Source organism: Hyperolius riggenbachi, chromosome 6, assembly GCF_040937935.1.
Source record: "Hyperolius riggenbachi isolate aHypRig1 chromosome 6, aHypRig1.pri, whole genome shotgun sequence".
NCBI lineage: Eukaryota > Metazoa > Chordata > Amphibia > Anura > Hyperoliidae > Hyperolius > Hyperolius riggenbachi.
The window spans coordinates 268,380,106-268,399,000 of NC_090651.1; the positions used below are offsets into that span (position 1 = coordinate 268,380,106).

Below are 18,895 nucleotides of genomic sequence, written 5' to 3' on the forward strand. Positions count from 1 at the left end.
CCCTTTACATCCGTTAGGATCAGTTTGGGTATGGTCCGGTAAATGGACCGTTTTTATGGCCAAATGGCTCTAAGAGGCAGAGGATCAGCAGGACAGCAAGGCAACTAAGTAAATAAATATGGTAGCCTCAATATCCCTCTCAGTTTGGTGTTCTTTAAGGGAGCTTTGCAGCCTAGTACTGAGGTGGTTATGGACAAAAAAGCTATATTTTTAGTTCAGCTGCATGTATTGTTAAGATTAATGAAATATGTAATGTTAATGCAACTTGGCGTTGTAGTAATTTTTGGAAATTCATAGCCAGCTGCAGTCTAAAAACGCAAACAATACATTTTAATAATATTAAGATGAAAAAAACAAAACATTGGACAACATTGATATGTAATTATTGTTAGTTTTCAGCATCAGTGGACTTTCACTTTAATGGAAAAAAATGACTTTTTGCACTCTGGATGTAACAAGGAAAAACATTTTAATATTTTCAGCATAAATTATTCATATTGACAAACAGGCAGAAAATACTTTTAAGTTTCACACAATTGGAAAACACTCCGTTTGATTGCAATCAGACTAACCTCTAACTGTAACTGATGCATAGGGAGGGGCTAGAGGGCATTAGGAAGAAACCAGAGATGAAGTCTGTAGATCAGACAATTAGGACACAACATCATAAGACAGCTTATACAGAGGAAAAACACGAGCCACAAGTTTTGAGGAGTAGGGACATTTGCATTCTTAATTTAATTTGTAGGAGCCTACACATTTAAAATATAAATGGATTTAAAGATTTAAAGATTTGTAGGAGAATTTTTTTTTTTTTAATGACGAGTACTAAAGCACTGCTAGAGTGCTGAAGATCTTGAAACCAAAAACAAAAATCACACAAAACAATGCAAGAAAATTAATGTTATCTAGGCTGGCAAAAAAAGGATCTACTGGATCAACGACAGGAATGCGCAGAACATTTATCACAATCACTCTTTACCTTTTCATGGCCTGCATGGGTAAGTCACTTTCTGTGGGCGCTAAGTATCTATCTATCTATCTATCTATCTATCTATCTATCTATCTATCTATCTATCTATCTATCTATCTATCTATCTATCTATCTATCTACATATCTATTCCTTTTCTGCCTTTTTTCATCCCTTTATTCCTTTCTTGAAGAATTTTAAAAGGAACCCGAGGTGTGAGTTCTATAGAAGCTGTTGTATTTATTTACTTAATAATACCAGTTACCTGGCAGTCCTGCTGATCTTTCTGGTCAGTAGGGTCTAAATCCCACACCTGAAACAAGCATGCAGCTAATCTTGTCAGATTTGTCATAGACATATGATCTGCACGCTTATTCTAGGTTGAAAGTATTATAGGCAGAGGATCAGCAGGACAGCCAGACAATGTGCATTATTTAAAAGGAAACAAACATGTCAACCTCCATATCCCTCTCACCTAGGGTTCCCTTTAAAGGGGGGGGGGGGGATAACTTTCCCAAGACTACTTATATTTCTTATATTGAGTATATTTTAAAGGACACCTGAAGAGAGAGGGATGTGAAGGCTGCCATATTTATTTCATTTTAAGCGATACCAGTTGCCTTGCTATCCTGCTGATCCTCTGTCTCATTAAGCCATAGACCCTGAACAAGCATGCAGGTCAGGAGTTTCTGATATTATTGTCAAATCTGAAGAGATGATCTGCATGCTTGTTTCTGGTGTGATTCAGACACTACTGCAGCCAAATAAATCCACAGGGTTGCCAGGCAACTGGTATTGTTTAAAAGGCAGCCTCCATATACTTTTTGCTTTAGGTTCCTTTAACATATATTATATAGAGCATGCATTACATCTTCACCCTGTAGCTCAGCAAACATGCATTCAGTTCCATTATTTTGTTAAAGGTGCCCATTAACTGTAAAAAAATGTATGAATGATTCTTTATTTCGATCAATTTAGTAAATTGGAAGTAATCAATTGAAAATGAGTATATTTGTTCAACAGCGGCACAATTGGATCTAAGATAAGGTCTGATACGTTCATTCAAATCCGCTGGGCTGATCAATAAGCTGGCTATTTATGATTGGCTATATGATCATTTTTATATCTATCGTTTGCAATTGCTGACTTTTTTTTCCACAATTGAAGCAGATTTCTCTGATTGAATTGAAAAAATCTGTACTTTTCCCTTAGCTGGACGCATCCGCTAGGTGGCAGCAGAGTTACATCTTTCCCTAATATGGCGGCCTGGAGGGGGAATAGTAATTAACGCCACCTCAGCGATCGCTATCTTTCCCCACTCTCCATGGTGTTAATTACTATTCCCCCTTCAGGCCGCCATGGATAGCAGGGAAAGATGTAACTCTGCTGCCACCCAGCAGATGCGACCGGCTAACGGAAAAGAACGAAAAAATCGTTCATAAACACTGTACTATTAATGAGCACCTAGCGGCATACCTAGGGTACTTGACACCCGGTGCTGATTATCTACAGACCCCCCCCAAAAAAGTGACAGCTGTTGAATACGTCTTTAGTAGGGATTGGATTTACTCCTCTGAGGGAAGTGACTATGAACTCCGTATAGCGCTATGGAAGAGGTCAGTGCTATATAGATACATAATATAATATGATAGGGCATTAGACTATGACAGTGATAGGATTAGATTGTGAGCTCCTCTGGGGACAGTCAGTGACATGACTATATACTTTGTAAAGTGCTGCAGGAGATGTCAATGCTATGTAAATACACAATATGGCAGGACATTAGACATCGACTATGGTAGAGATTAGATTGTGAGCTCCTCTGGCTACCTCCAGGACATTAGACACTGACTATGGCAGGTATTAAATTATGAGCTCCTCTGACTGTCTCCAGTACAGACAGTGCCTGTCAACTGAGACTCCCCTTTTGCCTCTTGCCCCGCCCACTCCTGTGTTGTAAGGTAAATGGTGGAATAGCAGCAGCATGGTGGTACTTAGCAGCACGGTCACGCAGGCATTAGCACGCAGATTCTATTGCTTGCCATGAGTGACAGTGCGCACACATGAGACCAAGAGAGTGTGTGTGATGTTACCGCCGCTGAGTACCACTGTTGCTGCAGCTTATCCACACTGTCCCAGGCGGCCAGGCCAGGCATCCACTCCTCCACTTACTATTTTTGTCTGCGGCTCGCAGCATGCAACACAGGAATTTAACTGTGTCATTAACCGACGTGATGAAGGCGGGGCCGAGCAGGGATCTGAGCAAAGCCAATGATGGAGGAGGCGGTGGAGCAGATAGGCCTCTTTTCTACGGACAGTTGATAGGCAGTGAAATGCCTCTCAAACTCTCCCCACTGCTCACTGGTGCTGCCTGGCAACTGCTCACTGCTGCCTGGTAACTGCTTGCTGAGCACACAGTTGAACAGTCCATGGAAAAGAGGCCATACTGTGCTGGCTGCCGTAGGCTATAGCTTAGCGTCAGGCAGCAGCTGCATAATTACTTGACTTCCGTCAGCAGTCCAGACTCCAGCCAGACAGGTATATAATGCAGGGCTGTCAACCTAATTTCTAATTTTTCAGGGACAAAAAGCCCCAAAATAAGGACAATGGGCAGAGTCAGCAGCACACTTTTAAGGAGAGCTGTGGTGGGTCTAAACTGGCACCATTATTTGTTTTTTAGTATTTATAGTTTTAGTATTTATATAGTGCTGTCATCTTCTGCAGTGCTTTACAGGCATGTCACTATCCTCAGAGCCGCTCACACAATCACTGCCAGGGTGCAAATAGTTCAGTGGGGGCTCATTTGTTTAGTTTATAAACAATTTATGCCTGATTCAGTTGCCGACTACCTGGATTTACAGTCTGTGGCTCAGCATGCCCTGTCAGATCATCAAGAGGAGGTGCAGCTCATAAGGTTGTAAATATTACCTGTACCCCTGGGAACTACAAGTCTCAGCATGCTCTGACAGGACTTGCTGGCCCATGTTTCCAGAAGTATTTGCCTCTAAAGGGTTAAGCCATAGGACAACAAGTGGCAGGAGGAGACCTGAGTGATTAGTAACACAGAGGGGGTCAGAGAGATATCTGCAGATCAGCAGACCTCCTTCCATGCATGTTTCCTGCCTGTGTCCTAGTCTATCAGCACCATGCCCCCTAGCACCCAATTAACGGTACGCCCCTGTGAGCACCTTAAAGCTTGAAAGTGCAAAGCATTTCTACCTAACTTTACACATTTTTTTTTATACAAAGAAAAAAAATCAAACAGCTGCAACTAGTATTTTATAAGTAATCAGAATGCATTTTTTTTTTAATTTTAATTTGTTACATATTATTTTCTATACATAAGGCCATGGAGCTTCAGAACTGAAACCTAAGTCAAGCAATGCAACGTTTGGAAGACTTGCTGACCACTTGATGGATGGTTATAACAAGGGGGTGAGGCCTGTGCAAAACTGGAACCAGGCAACCAATGTGACTATACACATAACTATATTTGCCATCCTCGGAGTGGTAAGATAGTAGTTTTCAATGTAAATGTGTACATCCAATTTGTGTTCTCCTTTTAGTATTTTTTTTAAATTCATGACATCTATTTTGCAAATTCACCCTTTGAATTTATTGCAAAATGGAAAGGCTAATTATCGCAGAGGAGACAGACCACAACTATTTACTGTATATGGACATGTTCCGTGTGCAAGGCACTAAGGCAGTCTGAGCTACATGGATTCCATGAAGAAGAGAGAACCGAGAGCCCGATATGGTGTAGTATGTCAAGGTAATTGGATAATTAGAAAGAGTATGAATTGTATACTCACAAACCAGGGTTACCTCCAGGCAACCACTGTGTAGGCAGGTGAGGAGATTAGCCTGTCCTCACTCAGGAATAAGAAGTCGCTCTCTGTAGGCTTGAAAAACAAGAAGGGGTATCCCCCTCCACCAAAGGTGGATACAATCAGTATTATGGTAGAGAACAGAGGCGCCAAAAGGATAAAAATAATATTTAAAAGTTTTAAAATTATTGCTTAGGAGGCAGTGGTGGACTCACCTCCCACAAGCAGACACAACAACTGTGTATTCACAAAAGGGACATTTATTGGTATACTCCAAATAAGGTTGCAACGCGTTTCGCAGGTCAAACCCGCTTCATCAGGCAATTACAGGAAGGAGCACCCAACTGGGGGTAAGAGGCAACACATTTGTACAAATCCTGAACAGACTGCATATCAATAAACATAAATATTTGTATGATGGAATTCACTGGTGTGATTTAACCTCCTGAGCGATAATCCCGAGCTGAGCTCGGGGTATGTCGCGCAGGAGGATTTCTCAGGCCCCGCTGGGCCGATTTGCATAATTTTTTTTTGTTACACGCAGCTAGCACTTTGCTAGCTGCGTGTAACTTCCGATCGCCGCCGCTCGCCGCCGATCCGCCGCTACCCGCCGTTCCGCGCAGCCCCCCCCCTCCCCAACCCCTTGCGCAGCCTGGCCAATCAGTGCCAGGCAGCGCTGAGGGGTGGATCGGAACTCCCTATGACGTCACGACCAGGGAAGCCCAGCAGGAAATCCCGTTCTGAACGGGATTTCCTGCTTACTCTGATCGCCGAAGGCGATCGGAGTGGGTGGGGGGATGCCGCTGCGCTGCGGATATCATGTAGCGAGCCCTGGGCTCGCTACATGATTTAAAAAATAAAAAAAAAATTAAAAAATAGTGCTGCGCCACCTCTTGGGCGATATAATTGTATCGCCCAGAGGGTTAAATTAACGGGAAGAGGTGGCTAATTATTGTATTTTGGGGGTGGAGGGGGGGCGGGGAGAGGGGGGGGGGGGAAAGAGGACGGAGGGCCGGGGGGGGGGGGGGGGAATGGGGAAAGAATTGGAGATGGGAAATGGGAGGGGGGGGGAAGAGGGAAGGGGAAGAAGGGTGGGGGGGGGGTTGTTTTAGGGGGAAGAAAGATAGTGGTAATTTTAAGTATTACATCATAGCATTAATATTCATAAACACAATCATAAACATAATCAAACGTTAATCTCAAGCATGTGGCGAGATACTTTCATAACATACAGTAAACAGTATCATAATTCATATATATATATTTTTTACCCATACATATGTGTATTGGGAGCGGTTAGCCTATATGAAATAGTGCAAAGGAGTTCAGGGCTGGCAATAGTACATTGGGTATTTAAGAAAGACATGCAGAGTAATTTATAGAAGACACATAATGAACAAGCATCAAACAAGATTCACTTACCAGCAGTATGTCCAGATAGCACCTGGCGCCTCAGTGGCCAAGTAGTACTGAACTGCTGTTTATATAGTGTTGAACTCCTCCCCTTAGCTAATTGGAATGTGGGGCGGGCACTTAGTTACGTCATTACACATGTGTACATGCGTATTTTGATGCGTAATGGCAGTGGCTGGATAGTGTACTGGCTAAGGGTGCTGCCTTTGACATGGGAGACCAGGGTTCAAATCCCGGCCAAGTCAAGTACCCATCCAATAAGGAATTCAAGGCAAGACTGCCCAACAATGCAGGGTGGCCTCTCGAGCGCGTCCCTGTGGCTGCAGCTCTTGAGTGCTTTGAGTCTGACGGGAAAAAAGCGCTATGCAAATGTTTGGATTATGGATTATTATTAATGGCGGTCAAGGATTACGTATGCGTACATGCGTATTTTGACGCGTAATGGCGTATATGGATTGCATATTGTCAATGCGCGATGAAAAAGGGGCGCATGCGTACTAGCATGATGCCATGCGTACGGTGGCATGGAATGGGAATGTGGCGTATATTTGAACGTGTTGGAATGCGGAACCATTGCTCAAAATAAGAGAACCACTATTTAATATTAATACATTTCAGGTTACTTGATCTGACAGTATATACCATTGTGGCTGTACAATTATATGCAATTATTGGCATACGATTTGCTCTGCATTGCAACAGTACTCTCTATCAATGTAAACGCATATACATGTAAAAATGAGTAAAATTGATAATACAAATAAAACAATATAAAAGGTTCCGACTAGCCAACTAAGACATAGAGTATGGATAAAAACATGATCACGTTGGAATACTAAGCATAACGTTCTTAACATAAATACGCTCAAAAACAATTATAAAAATGAGCTAAAAACCCAAGAGGAATATAATAGTAAATAAAATAAATAAAAAAAAAAAAAAGATAATAAAAACTCGAACTTATAACACAGACCGATAAAAGAGGCGACTAAGTTAAAATAATATTGGAATGTTATGATCAGTGAATTTTTTCTAGTTGTTCGTTGAGTCCCTCCGGAATGAGAGTCCTCAGTATTTGTATCCAGAACATTTCTCTCGCTTTCAGTATTTCAAAAGCATTGTGCTGTTGTGGGTTAATGGATTCTATAAGTGTTATACGGAATAAAGTGGGGTCATTGTGATGGTGAGTGCCGAAGTGTCTCGAGACGCTGTGAAGGGGAAAGTTTTTCAGTATGTTTCTTTTGTGTTGTCCAATTCGGCTGCGTGCCGGTTGTGTGGTACGGCCCACGTACTGGAGGTGACACGGGCCGTACCACCTCCAGTACGTGGGCCGTACCACACAACCGGCACGCAGCCGAATTGGACAACACAAAAGAAACATACTGAAAAACTTTCCCCTTCACAGCGTCTCGAGACACTTCGGCACTCACCATCACAATGACCCCACTTTATTCCGTATAACACTTATAGAATCCATTAACCCACAACAGCACAATGCTTTTGAAATACTGAAAGCGAGAGAAATGTTCTGGATACAAATACTGAGGACTCTCATTCCGGAGGGACTCAACGAACAACTAGAAAAAATTCACTGATCATAACATTCCAATATTATTTTAACTTAGTCGCCTCTTTTATCGGTCTGTGTTATAAGTTCGAGTTTTTATTATCTTTTTTTTTTTTTTTTATTTATTTTATTTACTATTATATTCCTCTTGGGTTTTCAGCTCATTTTTATAATTGTTTTTGAGCGTATTTATGTTAAGAACATTATGCTTAGTATTCCAACGTGATCATGTTTTTATCCATACTCTATGTCTTAGTTGGCTAGTCGGAACCTTTTATATTTTTTTATTTGTATTATCAATTTTACTCATTTTTACATGTATATACGTTTACATTGATAGAGAGTACTGTTGCAATGCAGAGCAAATCGTATGACAATAATTGCATATAATTGTACAGCCACAATGGTATATACTGTCAGATCAAGTAACCTGAAATGTATTAATATTAAATAGTGGTTCTCTTATTTTGAGCAATGGTTCCGCATTCCAACACGTTCAAATATACGCCACATTCCCATTCCATGCCACCGTAGGCATGGCATCATGCTAGTACGCATGCGCCCCTTTTTCATCGCGCATTGACAATATGCAATCCATAAACGCCATTACGCGTCAAAATACGCATGTACGCATACGTAATCCTTGACCGCCATTAATAATAATCCATAATCCAAACATTTGCATAGCGCTTTTTTCCCGTCAGACTCAAAGCACTCAAGAGCTGCAGCCACAGGGACGCGCTCGAGAGGCCACCCTGCATTGTTGGGGAGTCTTGCCTTGAATTCCTTATTGGATGGGTACTTGACTTGGCCGGGATTTGAACCCTGGTCTCCCATGTCAAAGGCAGCACCCTTAGCCAGTACACTATCCAGCCACTGCCATTACGCATCAAAATACGCATCAAAATACGCATGTACACATGCGTAATGACGTAACTAAGTGCCCGCCCCACATTCCAATTAGCTAAGGGGAGGAGTTCAACACTATATAAACAGCAGTTCAGTACTACTTGGCCACTGAGGCGCCAGGTGCTATCTGGACATACTGCTGGTAAGTGAATCTTGTTTGATGCTTGTTCATTATGTGTCTTCTATAAATTACTCTGCATGTCTTTCTTAAATACCCAATGTACTATTGCCAGCCCTGAACTCCTTTGCACTATTTCATATAGGCTAACCGCTCCCAATACACATATGTATGGGTAAAAAATATATATATATATGAATTATGATACTGTTTACTGTATGTTATGAAAGTATCTCGCCACATGCTGAGATTAACGTTTGATTATGTTTATGATTGTGTTTATGAATATTAATGCTATGATGTAATACTTAAAATTACCACTATCTTTCTTCCCCCTAAAACAAACCCCCCGCCACCCTTCTTCCCCTTCCCCCTTCCCCCCTCTTCCCCCCCCCCCCTCCCATTTCCCATCTCCAATTCTTTCCCCATTTCCCCCCCGGCCCTCCGTCCTCTTTCCCCGCCCCCCCTCCACCCCCAAAATACAATAATTAGCCACCTCTTCCCGTTAATTTAAATCACACCAGTGAATTCCATCATACAAATATTTATGTTTATTGATATGCAGTCTGTTCAGGATTTGTACAAATGTGTTGCCTCTTACCCCCAGTTGTGTGCTCCTTCCTGTAATTGCTTGATGAAGCGGGTTTGACCTGCGAAACGCGTTGCAACCTTATTTGGAGTATACCAATAAATGTCCCTTTTGTGAATACACAGTTGTTGTGTCTGCTTGTGGGAGGTGAGTCCACCACTGCCTCCTAAGCAATAATTTTAAAACTTTTAAATATTGTTTTTATCCTTTTGGCGCCTCTGTTCTCTACCATAATACATGGATTCCATGTAGCTGAGCCACTGATTACCCCACCTGTGCATAGGTGAGGCTGCCTGCAAAACATGCACCGTTGGGGAGTCACGAGGACAGGTTTGAGAAACACTGCACTAAGGCAAATGGAGCATATGCTCTATGGGCCAGATTTATCAAGAGTGTCTGAGACAAAATATTGGTAGGTTTTTAGAAATCCATGCAGAACTGTCTCAGACATCCTAAAAAAATCACTAAATAGTGCAGATTCCTTCTAAAAATGTTGTAAAATAGGAGGAGCTAGGAATAATACAATACAATACAATAACATTTGTAAAGCGCTTTTCTCCCATAGGACTCAAAGCGCATAGTTGTGTCTCAGATTAATACAGGGTTGCAGGCTGGGTTGTGTTACAGAGGAGATAGTCAGATGTTCATGAATGCCAGACTAAAGAGGTAGGTTTTCAGTTTAGACTTAAATGCTTCCAGGGATGGAGCTGTCCTGATTGGGTGTGGCAGGGAGTTCCAAAGTGTAGGGGCAGCATGACAAAAGGCTCTGTCTCCAAAGGTTTTGAGGTGGACTCTGGGGGTGACCATGGTGTTGTGTCCTTTTGATCTAAGATTGTGTGGGGGGTGATGCAGTTGCAACAAGTCCTTCAGGTATCCAGGGCCCAGATTGTGCAAGGATTTGAATGTCAGTAAGCCAATTTTAAACAGAATTCTCCATTTTATCGGTAGCCAGTGGAGTGAGCTCAGGGTTGGTGTTATGTGGCAATGGTGGGGTTGGCTCGTTAACAGCCTTGTGGCAGCATTCTGTACTAATTGCAGGCGGTGTAAGTCTTTCTTATGCAGGCCCGTGTAGAGGGCGTTGCAGTAGTCTAACCTTGATGTGACGAAGGCATGGACTAGGGTTGGAAGATCCTCTGAAGGAATTAGGTGTTTAATCTTTGCAATATTCCTTAGATGAAAGAAGGAATGTTTCACAACAGCTGAGATTTGATTCCTAAAGCTTAATTTCCTATCAATCAGTACTCCCAGGCTGTGCACACAGTCTGAGTTTTTCAGGTCTGAGCTCCCTATCCTTAGCGGTGTTCGTTGAGACTGGGGCTGCTTTGCTGTTAAACCCTGGCCCTCGATAACAAGTACCTCAGTTTTGTCAGCATTAAGTTTTAGCCAATTCATATTCATCCACTCCTGAAGCTCAGCTAAGCATGAGTTTATTTGTGGAGTAGGGTCTGTGATGCCAGGTTTGAATGACAAATATAGCTGGGTGTCAGCATAGCAATGATATGTCAGGCCATGTTTTTGTATGATTTCTCCAAGTGGCAGCATGTATATGGTGAAAAGTAAAGGGGATAATATTGCGCCCTGAGGTACACCGTATTTTAGTGGTACAGGGTTGGAGAGGAAGGGCCCTAAGGCTACCCTTTGTGTTCTGCCAGCCAGGAAGGAGTTGAACCACTGGAGAACAATGCCATCTATGCCACAGTACTCTTGTAGCCTGTTGAGCAAGATTCCATGATCGACTGTGTCAAAAGCCGCTGAGAGGTCGAGCAAAATCAGGATGGAACATTGACCCTTGTCTCTTGCAATGAGCAGATCATTGCAAATCTGGGTGAGGGCTGTTTCACAGCTGTGATATTTCCTGAAGCCAGATTGAAGAGGGTCAAGGATGTTGTTTCTGGAGAGCCTGTCTTCAAGTTGGAGATAGACAGCCTTTTCAAGAACTTTTCCCAGAAAGGGGAGGTTAGAGACAGGTCTGTAGCTGTTTAGAGCATCTGGGTCTAAGGATGGTTTCTTGAGTAGTGGCCTGACGGTTGCTTCTTTCAAAGTAGAGGGAAACCACCCTTCTTGTAAGGAACCGTTGACTATTTTGTGGAATGCCGGTGTAAAAATTTCAGGGCATTTCAACATGAACTTAGTGGGGCCAGGGTCCAGATCGCAGGTAGTCTGGCGAAGGTTTATGAGGATGTCCAAGATGTCTTTTCCAGTGATTACTTTAAAATCAGACCATGGTGGTAGGCTATTTTTGCCCCTGTTATATGGCTCTGCATGGGTTTCTTGGGCTGTGAATTGAATGGCAGATCGTATGGAGGAGACTTTGTCTGAGAAGAAGTGGGCAAATTTCTCGCACAGTTCCTGTGAAGGTCTCTGAGACAGTGCAGTGTGTGAGGGGAATTGCTGTTGCTGAGGTAACCAACACACCTGCTGTATTGATAGCATCAGGCTCTGAGGAGGAACTCAGCAGGAGGGAGGAGCACCTCATTAATCATTTCTAGCCTGCACTCTGAAATCATGTCTGGCCTGCAGTTCTACATCTGTAGAACTGCAATCAAGCACTTCTTAATCTACGCCAGTTTAGGGATGGATATGCACTTTTCTTAACTGTAGTGCAGCTCTAGAAATTAATGCTAAACTGCCACTATTACCTAGGATTTAAAGGATACTCGAGTTCACATGTGACGTGATGAGATAGACATGGGTATGTACAGTGCCTATCACACAAATAACTATGCTGTGTTCCATTTTTTCTTTCTCTGCCTGAAACAGTTAAATATCAGGTATGTAAGTATCTGACTCAGTCCTGACTCAGATAGGAAGTGACTACAGACATACATTAGTATATTTTCGCCTCGGGTGTCCTTTAAGAAGGTTCCTATTATTATGCAGAACAACAACAACAACAAATAACATGTGTAGAGCGCTTTTCTCCCATAGGACTCAAAGCGCATAAGCATGGCTCAGACCATCGTGGTACAGAGGAAGAATTTTATGAGTCTGGAAATGCCAGGCTAAACAGGTGGCTTTTCAGTCTGGATTTGAATAGCTCCAGGGATGGTGCTGTCTTTACTGGGTGTGGCAGGGAGTTCCAAAGAGTAGGGGCAGCATGACAGAAGGCTCTATCTCCAGATTTTTTGAGGTGCACTCTGGGAGTGACCAAGTTTATAGAACTTGCTGGTTGTGAGAGGTGTGGTGCAACTTCAGCAAGTACTTCATGTATCCAGGTCCCAGATTGTGCAGGGATTTGAATGTCAGCAGTCCAATCTTGAAGAGTATTCTCCATTCTACTGGTGGCCAGTGCAGTGAGCGAAGGATCAGTGTAATGTGACAGTGGCGAGGCTGGTTTGTTAGCAATCTGGCAGCAGCATTCTGCACTAATTGCAGGCGACGCAGGTCCTTTTTGGGGAGGCCAGCATAAAGGGCATTGCAGTAGTCCAGCCGTGATGTGATGAAGGCGTGAACTAGGATCATTGGAAGATCCTCTGGGGGAATCAGATGTTTAATCTTTGCAATGTTCTTCAGATAAAAGTAGGAAGATTTAACTACAGATGAAATTTGGTTTCTGAAACTCAAATCCCCATCGATTAGTACGCCAAGGCTGCGCACAAGGTTGGAGCTGTTTATGTCTGAATTTCCAATCCTGATTGGTGTTGCTTTAGGATAGAGCTGTTTTGATGGCGAGCACTGGCTTTGGAAAAAGAGGACCTCAGTTTTGTCAGCATTCAGTTTCAACCAGTTATCATTCATCCATGCCTGTAGCTCAGCTAAGCAAGAGTTTATTTTTGGAGTAGGGTCTGTTCCACCAGGTTTGAAGGACAGGTATAGCTGTGTATCATCGGCGTAGCAGTGGTACGTCAGGCCATGTCGTTGGATGAGTGTACCAAGTGGCAACATGTAGATTGCAAACAACAGAGGGGATAGGATTGATCCTTGTGGCACTCCGAATTGTAGAGGTGCAGGTTTGGACATTATAGGTCCTAGGTAGTGTTGGGCGAACAGTGTTCGCCACTGTTCGGGTTCTGCAGAACATCACCCTGTTCGGGTGATGTTCGAGTTCGGCCGAACACCTGATGGTGTTCGGCCAAACCGTTCGGCCACATGGCCGAACTAAGAGCGCATGGCCGAACGTTCCCCGAACGTTCGGCTAGCGCTGTGATTGGCCGAACGGGTCACGTGGTTCGGGTAAATAAATACCCGAACCACGTCATATTTCCGCCATTTGTCTGTGGGTTTAGCTTTGGGTAGGCAGGCAGGGTAGTTCGCGCTCCAGCCACGCTAGCCAGGTTCCCCCCAGTCATTGTGTCGCTGCTGGGAATAGTAGTACACCGCTCGCTCAGCATTCTGTTTACTGCCACTCTGTGTACCTCGCTCAGCCACACTATATAGCATTCTGTTTACTGTTCTGTGTCTGCTGGGAATAGCAGTACACCGCTCGCTCAGCCGCACTATATAGCATTCTGTTTACTGCCACTCTGTGTACCTCGCTCAGCCACACTATATAGCATTCTGTTTACTGTTCTGTGTCTGCTGGGAATAGTAGTACACCGCTCGCTCAGCCACACTATATAGCATTCTGTTTACTGCCACTCTGTGTACCTCGCTCAGCCACACTATATAGCATTCTGTTTACTGCCACTCTGTGTCTGCTGGGAATAGTAGTACACCGCTCACCCGCCACTGTATAGCATTGTGCTCTGTGTCGCTGCTGGGAATAGTGGTACACCGCTCACCCGCCACTGTATAGCATTGTGCTGTGTGTCGCTGCTGGGAATAGTGGTACACCGCTCACCCGTCACTGTATAGCATTGTGCTCTGTGTCGCTGCTGGGAATAGTGGTACACCGCTCACCCGCCACTGTATAGCATTGTGCTCTGTGTCGCTGCTGGGAATAGTGGTACACCGCTCACCCGCCACTGTATAGCATTGTGCTGTGTGTCGCTGCTGGGAATAGTGGTACACCGCTCACCCGTCACTGTATAGCATTGTGCTCTGTGTCGCTGCTGGGAATAGTGGCACACCGCTCAGCCACACTATATGGCATTCTGTTTACTGTTCTGTGTCTGCTGGGAATAGTAGTACACCGCTCGCTCAGCCACACTATATAGCATTCTGTTTACTGCCACTCTGTGTACCTCGCTCAGCCACACTATATAGCATTCTGTTTACTGCCACTCTGTGTCTTCTGGGAATAGTAGTACACCGCTCACCCACCACTGTATAGCATTGTGCTCTGTGTCGCTGCTGGGAATAGTGGTACACCGCTTACCCGCCACTGTATAGCATTGTGCTCTGTGTCGCTGCTGGGAATAGTGGTACACCGCTCACCCGCCACTGTAAAGCATTGTGCTCTGTGTCGCTGCTGGGAATAGTGGTACACCGCTCACCCGCCACTGTATAGCATTGTGCTGTGTGTCGCTGCTGGGAATAGTGGTACACCGCTCAGCCACACTATATAGCATTCTGTTTACTGTTCTGTGTCTGCTGGGAATAGTAGTACACTGCTCGCTCAGCCACACTATATAGCATTCTGTTTACTGCCACTCTGTGTACCTCGCTCAGCCACACTATATAGCATTCTGTTTACTGTTCTGTGTCTGCTGGGAATAGTAGTACACCGCTCGCTCAGCCACACTATATAGCATTCTGTTTACTGCCACTGTGTGTACCTCGCTCAGCCACACTATATAGCATTCTGTTTACTGCCACTCTGTGTCTGCTGGGAATAGTAGTACACCGCTCACCCGCCACTGTATAGCATTGTGCTCTGTGTCGCTGCTGGGAATAGTGGTACACCGCTCACCCGCCACTGTATAGCATTGTGCTCTGTGTCGCTGCTGGGAATAGTGGTACACCGCTCACCCACCACTGTATAGCATTGTGCTCTGTGTCGCTGCTGGGAATAGTGGTACTGTATAGCATTTCTGTACTGCCACTGTACTGCTGCCAGTCAGCGTGTACTGTAAGGATAAGTGAAATGAGGAAGAAATCCGGTGAAAGAGGGAGGGGCAAGGGAAGAGGTGTTTCCCCTGACGGTTCACGTACAAGCCACAGGGGAGCACCCATGAAAACCCACTCAATACCGCCCATGTTGTCCAGGACAACAACCCTCACAAATCCAAAAGAACAGGACCAGATAATTACTTGGATGACCTCTCAAGCGTCCAGCAGTGGGTTAAGCAGCACCAGCACATCACGCACGAGGTCCGAGTCCTCAGCCAGTTACAAGGAGCCAGTGGGCACAAAGCTGACACAACCGGCAGCGACACCACGCACACAACTGCCAGATAACCAGTCCGATGAATTACCTCAGGACACAATGGGGTATTCGCAGGAGCTATTCCCAGCCCAACAAACTTCCACCTTTCAAAGGTCAATGGAGGAACAGCCAGAAATGTTGTGCCCGGATTCACAACCATTAACTGTGGGAAATGCACCGCGCACTGAAATACAAGGCGAGTCCGAGGAGGACTCGGAAACCCAAATCCCAGAGCAAGTTGGGCAGGAGGGGTTGCAATTGCAGGAGGTCGGCCAGGAGGTCGGCCGACAAGATCTGGAAGACGACGTTGGAGTGAGCTGCGCAGAGGTTGTTCTGGGGAGCTCTACTCCACGGCGGCGGCCCCCCACAATGACATATGACGAGTTTCAGGAGATGGAAGAGGAGGGTATGGACAATGTGGACAGAGACCCAGATTTTGTTTGTGAACGAGAACATCGCCGTCGTAGCAGCAGCACAGATGAGTCTGTTGAAGAACCCACTGCTGCACGAGTTCGCCTTGTGCCACAAGGTAGGCGGCGCGCAATTTCAGGCACCACAAGCATGGAAGTTCAAGTGAGAGGCAAAGGAGGAGCAAACAGAAATCGCCAGCAAGGCAGGTGCTCCAAAGTCTGGGCTTTCTTTGAAGACTGCACTGAGGATGTTACCATGGCGATTTGTAAGGTGTGCAAGACCCGCCTGAGCAGGGGGAAAAGTATTAACAACCTCTCCACCACCAGCATGAGCCGCCACATGCTATCCAAACATCCCACTCTGTGGGCAAACGCGGCAGGACAGGGTACCAGCAACACTGCCTCCCTTGGGTTCACCAGACTCACCACCAGACCCGCCTCAGCAGCAGCAGTAGCCCAGCCATTGCGTGGTTCACAACATTCACAAACATCAGACGACGCTGACACTGTCACTTTCCGGAGTAGTGCTCTTGAGGTCTCCCAGTGTTCATCAAACACAACAACCAACAGCCCTTCCGTGTGCAGCGCTACGGTTCAGTTGTCTGTGTCGGAGATGTTTGAGGGCAAGAGGAAATTGCCAGCAAATGACCCCCGGGCCGTGGCAGTAACAGCCAGCATAGCCAAGCTTCTGGCCTGCGAAATGCTGCCATATCGAGTGGTGGAGACAAACAGCTTCAAGGGCATGATGTCAGTGGCCATCCCACGTTACGTGGTTCCCAGCCGCTACCACTTTGCACGCTCTGCAGTGCCTGAGTTGCATGAGCACGTGGTCAGCAAAATAACCCGAAGCTTGAAGAATGCCGTTGCCTGCAAGGTTCACCTCACCACTGACACCTGGACGAGTGCGTTCGGCCAGGGTCGATACATCTCCCTTACCGCGCACTGGGTGAACCTTGTGGAGCCTGGCAGCGATTCCTCACCTGCTACGGCGCGGGTGTTGCCCACGCCGCAAACAGCTGCACCGCCGTCCCTCCCACTGGATAACAACAGCAGCACCTACCTCTCTGACTCCTTCTCCTCCAACGCATCTCAAAGCTGTACCTCATCCGGAAACGCTAACCCAGCAGCAGTAGGATCGTGGAAGCAGTGCAGCACAGCTGTTGGCATGCGTCAGCAAGCGTTGCTGAAGCTGATCTGCCTTGGGGATAAGCAGCACACAGGGGAGGAAATTTTGAAGGGAATAAAGGAACAGACGGATTTGTGGCTGGCACCGCTGGACCTGAAACCGGGCATGGTTGTGTGTGATAATGGGAGTAATCTCATTCGCGCTTTAAGGTTGGCTAAGCTGACACACATCCCTTGCCTGGCGCACGTGATGAACCTAGTAGTTCAGCGGTTCCTGAGGACACGAGTGGCCAAACATTGTAGAAATTCCAGTACTGCTTCGGGGGCACTCGCCAAGATGCAGGAGCGCTTCAATCTCCCCCACCATCGCTTGCTGTGTGATGTCCCTACGCGCTGGAATTCTACGCTGCACATGCTAGCACGCTTTTATGAGCAGAAGAGTGCAGTGGTCCAGTACATGACGGCGCAATACCGAGGCACATCCGGACAGCTGCCATGCTTCTGTGGATCCGATTGGGCCAACATGTTGGACCTCTGCCAAGTCCTCCAAAATTTTGAGCAATCCACGTTGCTTGTGAGCAGTGACAACTCTTCAGTCAGCATTACCATACCACTGCTGTGTTTACTGAAGAGGTCATTGTTGAAAATCAAGGAAACAGCTGTCATGATGCAACTGGGGGAATCTGAAGGAGAAAACGATCAGCGTGATGGTACCAACATCAGGCCATCCGCCTCAGGGAACGCTGGCCCCAGCAGCTATGACGAAGAAGAGGAGGAGGAACAGCTGGAGTTGGAGCAGGAATTTCATGCCACCACTGACGAGGGCCAGAGCGGTGCACGTTGGACTTCCACAATTCAGCGTGAATGGTCAGCAGAAGCAGACCAGGAGGAAGGTGACGACTATGATGCATCACAACAACTATCACAACGCTCACAAGAGGATGATGAGGATTCTGGTAGGACTCTGGCACACATGGCTCAATTCATGCTAGACTGCATTGAACGTGACCCACGCATTGTGCGCATTCTGGACAACACCAATTACTGGGTTTATACCTTTCTGGATCCACGGTACAAACACAATGTTCCAAAACTGCTTGAAGAAAGAGTCAGACAGGTCAAAATGGAAGAATACCAGCAGGCCCTTGTGGAGACTTTAGAGAGGAGATTGACATCCTCCCCCTCCTCTAGCCAGTTGTACGCCGACAGACTGACTTCTGCAAACCCAGGACGACCAGGAGGGCAGCAAACAACGCAAGCCGCAGCTAGTGCCCAAAAGGGAATGGTATCGGCAGTGTCCTTGGAGTGGGAACACCCATGCAGCAGCAGCCCACTGAACAGCAAGCGTGCAGATCCACCTCCAACACCGATCCGCTGGAGAAGATGGTCAAGGACTACATGTCAGATGACGTAGCTGTGTCGAACAATCCATCTGCACCCTTCAACTATTGGGTATCGAAGCTAGACACCTGGCACGAACTGGCAATGTACGCAATAGAGGTTCTGGCTTGCCCGGCAGCCAGCGTTATGTCGGAACGCTGTTTCAGTGCTGCCGGAGGCATCGTCACAGATCGGCGTATCCGCCTCTCCACAGAAAATGCAGACCGTCTGACTCAAATTAAAATGAATCAATACTGGATTGGAAATGACTACGCAACACTCCAGGACCCCAACCAAGTAACATGACCAATGAACATCTGGGATGGTGTAGCGTTC

General features: G+C 45.7%; 1 protein-coding gene across 5 annotated transcripts in view; it reads left to right on the plus strand.

The window, feature by feature from the left end:
* The first annotated feature begins 740 nt into the window (after positions 1-740).
* The window catches only part of LOC137521479 (5-hydroxytryptamine receptor 3A-like), a 169,767-nt gene continuing 151,612 nt past the window's right edge, over positions 741-18,895 (plus strand). For 4 of the 5 annotated variants that reach the window (XM_068240796.1, XM_068240801.1, XM_068240798.1 and 1 more), the window contains exons 1-2: positions 741-1,001; positions 4,318-4,481. In XM_068240796.1, the coding sequence (XP_068096897.1) occupies positions 902-1,001; positions 4,318-4,481 (264 nt within the window). In that variant the 5' untranslated portion in view covers positions 741-901. Of the gene's footprint in view, positions 1,002-3,162; positions 3,510-4,317; positions 4,482-18,895 lie in introns of those variants that run through there. The other variant, XM_068240800.1, reaches the window with a different exon arrangement.